This window comes from Octopus bimaculoides, chromosome 13, assembly GCF_001194135.2.
Source record: "Octopus bimaculoides isolate UCB-OBI-ISO-001 chromosome 13, ASM119413v2, whole genome shotgun sequence".
NCBI lineage: Eukaryota > Metazoa > Mollusca > Cephalopoda > Octopoda > Octopodidae > Octopus > Octopus bimaculoides.
Genome location: NC_068993.1, coordinates 1,674,578 through 1,676,732, shown reverse-complemented (window position 1 = coordinate 1,676,732; position 2,155 = coordinate 1,674,578). Strand labels below are relative to the sequence as shown.

Sequence of the window (2,155 nt, the reverse complement as noted above, 5' to 3'; positions counted from 1 at the left end):
GACAGACAGGCAGACAGACAGACAGACAGACAGACAGACAGACAGACAGATAGATAGATAGATAGATAGATAGATAGATAGATAGATAGATATAAATAGATAGATAGATAGATAGATAGATATATAGATAGATAGATAGATAGATATAAATAGATATATATACACACACACACACAAACACACATATATATATGTATGTATGTTTGTTTGTGTATGTGTATGTATGTATACATAGATGCATAGATACACATGCATTCACAAGCAAGCACACAGTAGATACCTTATCAGGTGGCCTGAAACAGTTTTGAACAGTTAATCATTTGGCAATATGTCTGACATTACTGTATTTGTAAAAATGTTATGTTTATTCATTCAGACATCGTTAGATATGCTTTTTTGGATCTGTTGATGAGGCCTGGCTGCTTCTTCTCTCTATATTTAACAACTAGATTCACTTATATAAACATAAGATTGAATACAAAACATGGAAAGGGCAATCAATGATAAAATTACCGACAAAGATAGACGGTGAGAAGATGGAAACACCTCAGATTTCGGAGGAACGCTCTGTTGTAGTTAGTGGCTAAGATAACCTAAGGTGGTCGAAGAACTAATTAGATATAGTTCGAGTTGTTTATATAGGTGGCTGTATGGTGGTTATGACACATAGTGGCTATCTACGTAGATAATTGCATGGTAGTTACAACACGTAGAGGTTATAACAACTCTAGATGTTAGAACTAATTGAATATATAGGCGCAAGCGTGGCTGTGTAGTAAGGAGTTTGCTTCCTAACCACAGACAGACAGACAGACAGACAGACAGACAGACAGATAGATAGATAGATAGATAGATAGATAGATAGATAGATAGATAGATAGATATACATATGCATACATGCGTGTGTGTGTGCGCGCGTGTGTGTCAATATTCTTGAGTACTCGAATATGTACGTGTAAAGGTACTTAACTTCCGGCACAAAACGGAAGTAATGTTCAATACATACATATACTACAACATTACCTTTTATGTTAATAAAATATACCAGAAAACGATAATTAAATCAGTTTAATTAGTCTCAATAGACAGAGGACCCTTGTCAGACAGTATAATTTATGCCACACGTGAAAGTAATCACCGAATGTTTCGCAAACCTTTAAGATACGGTATTTTATTGCTATAAAATATACTATAAAACAGTTATTAGCCCCGTTTAATTAATCTTAGTAATTAATCATTTTTGCATGCAAGCATGCATACATACATACATACATGCATGCATACATACATACATACAATCATGTATACATGTATACACACATATTCACACACACACATACATAAACATAGATACACACACATACTCACACTATAGTCATACGTGCTTGCATACATACAAGCATGCATATAGATATGCGTACATACATACATTCATACATACACACACACACACGCACGCACACACAAACACATACATACATACATACCTATATACACTCATACATACATACACATGCACATACACGCATACATACATACACAGGTATATACACGCACACATACATACATACATACATACATACATACATACATACATACATACATACATACATACATACATACAACAAAAATTTGTTGACCTGCTTTGCCGCTTTCCGTCTTCGAAGACACCGCACCAAAATGGCGACCACAATAAACGCCACAACAGCCAAACACACCGGAAGTACAATAAACAGAATCAGTTTCCAGTTATCTGAAACATAACAGAAACATTTGATTAGTGTTTAATATTCTTTATAACAATAAAGATTTGTATCTAAATCACTTCAACGTTACCAGATCCTTTCGAGATAAAAAGATACAAAGTTGATAGAGTGAATTACTGCAAACTGTTTGATTTATGCTACATCTTTCTGTGTTATGAATTTAATATTTATATTCTCTATTGTTTGTTCTTTTGAGTAGATTTCTACTCGTATTTCTGTGCCACTCTATAGTGTGTGTATCACTCTGTGTGTGTGTGCGTGTGTGTGTGTGTGTGTGTGTGTGCCTGTGCGTATCCCTGTGTCTGTGTGCATATGTGCACATGTATGCTAGCGTAATACCGTAACTAAATGTGTAGGTATATGGGTGTATACAGATGTCACTGGGTAAT

The 2,155-nt window shown here is 34.8% G+C and overlaps 1 protein-coding gene across 2 annotated transcripts in view; it reads right to left on the bottom strand.

The window, feature by feature from the left end:
• Positions 1-2,155, bottom strand: part of LOC106868072 (uncharacterized) — a 50,375-nt gene that overhangs the window by 19,116 nt on the left and 29,104 nt on the right. For both annotated transcript variants that reach the window (XM_052972302.1, XM_052972303.1), the window contains exon 2: positions 1,641-1,753. In XM_052972302.1, the coding sequence (XP_052828262.1) occupies positions 1,641-1,753 (113 nt within the window). The remainder of the gene's footprint in view (positions 1-1,640; positions 1,754-2,155) is intronic.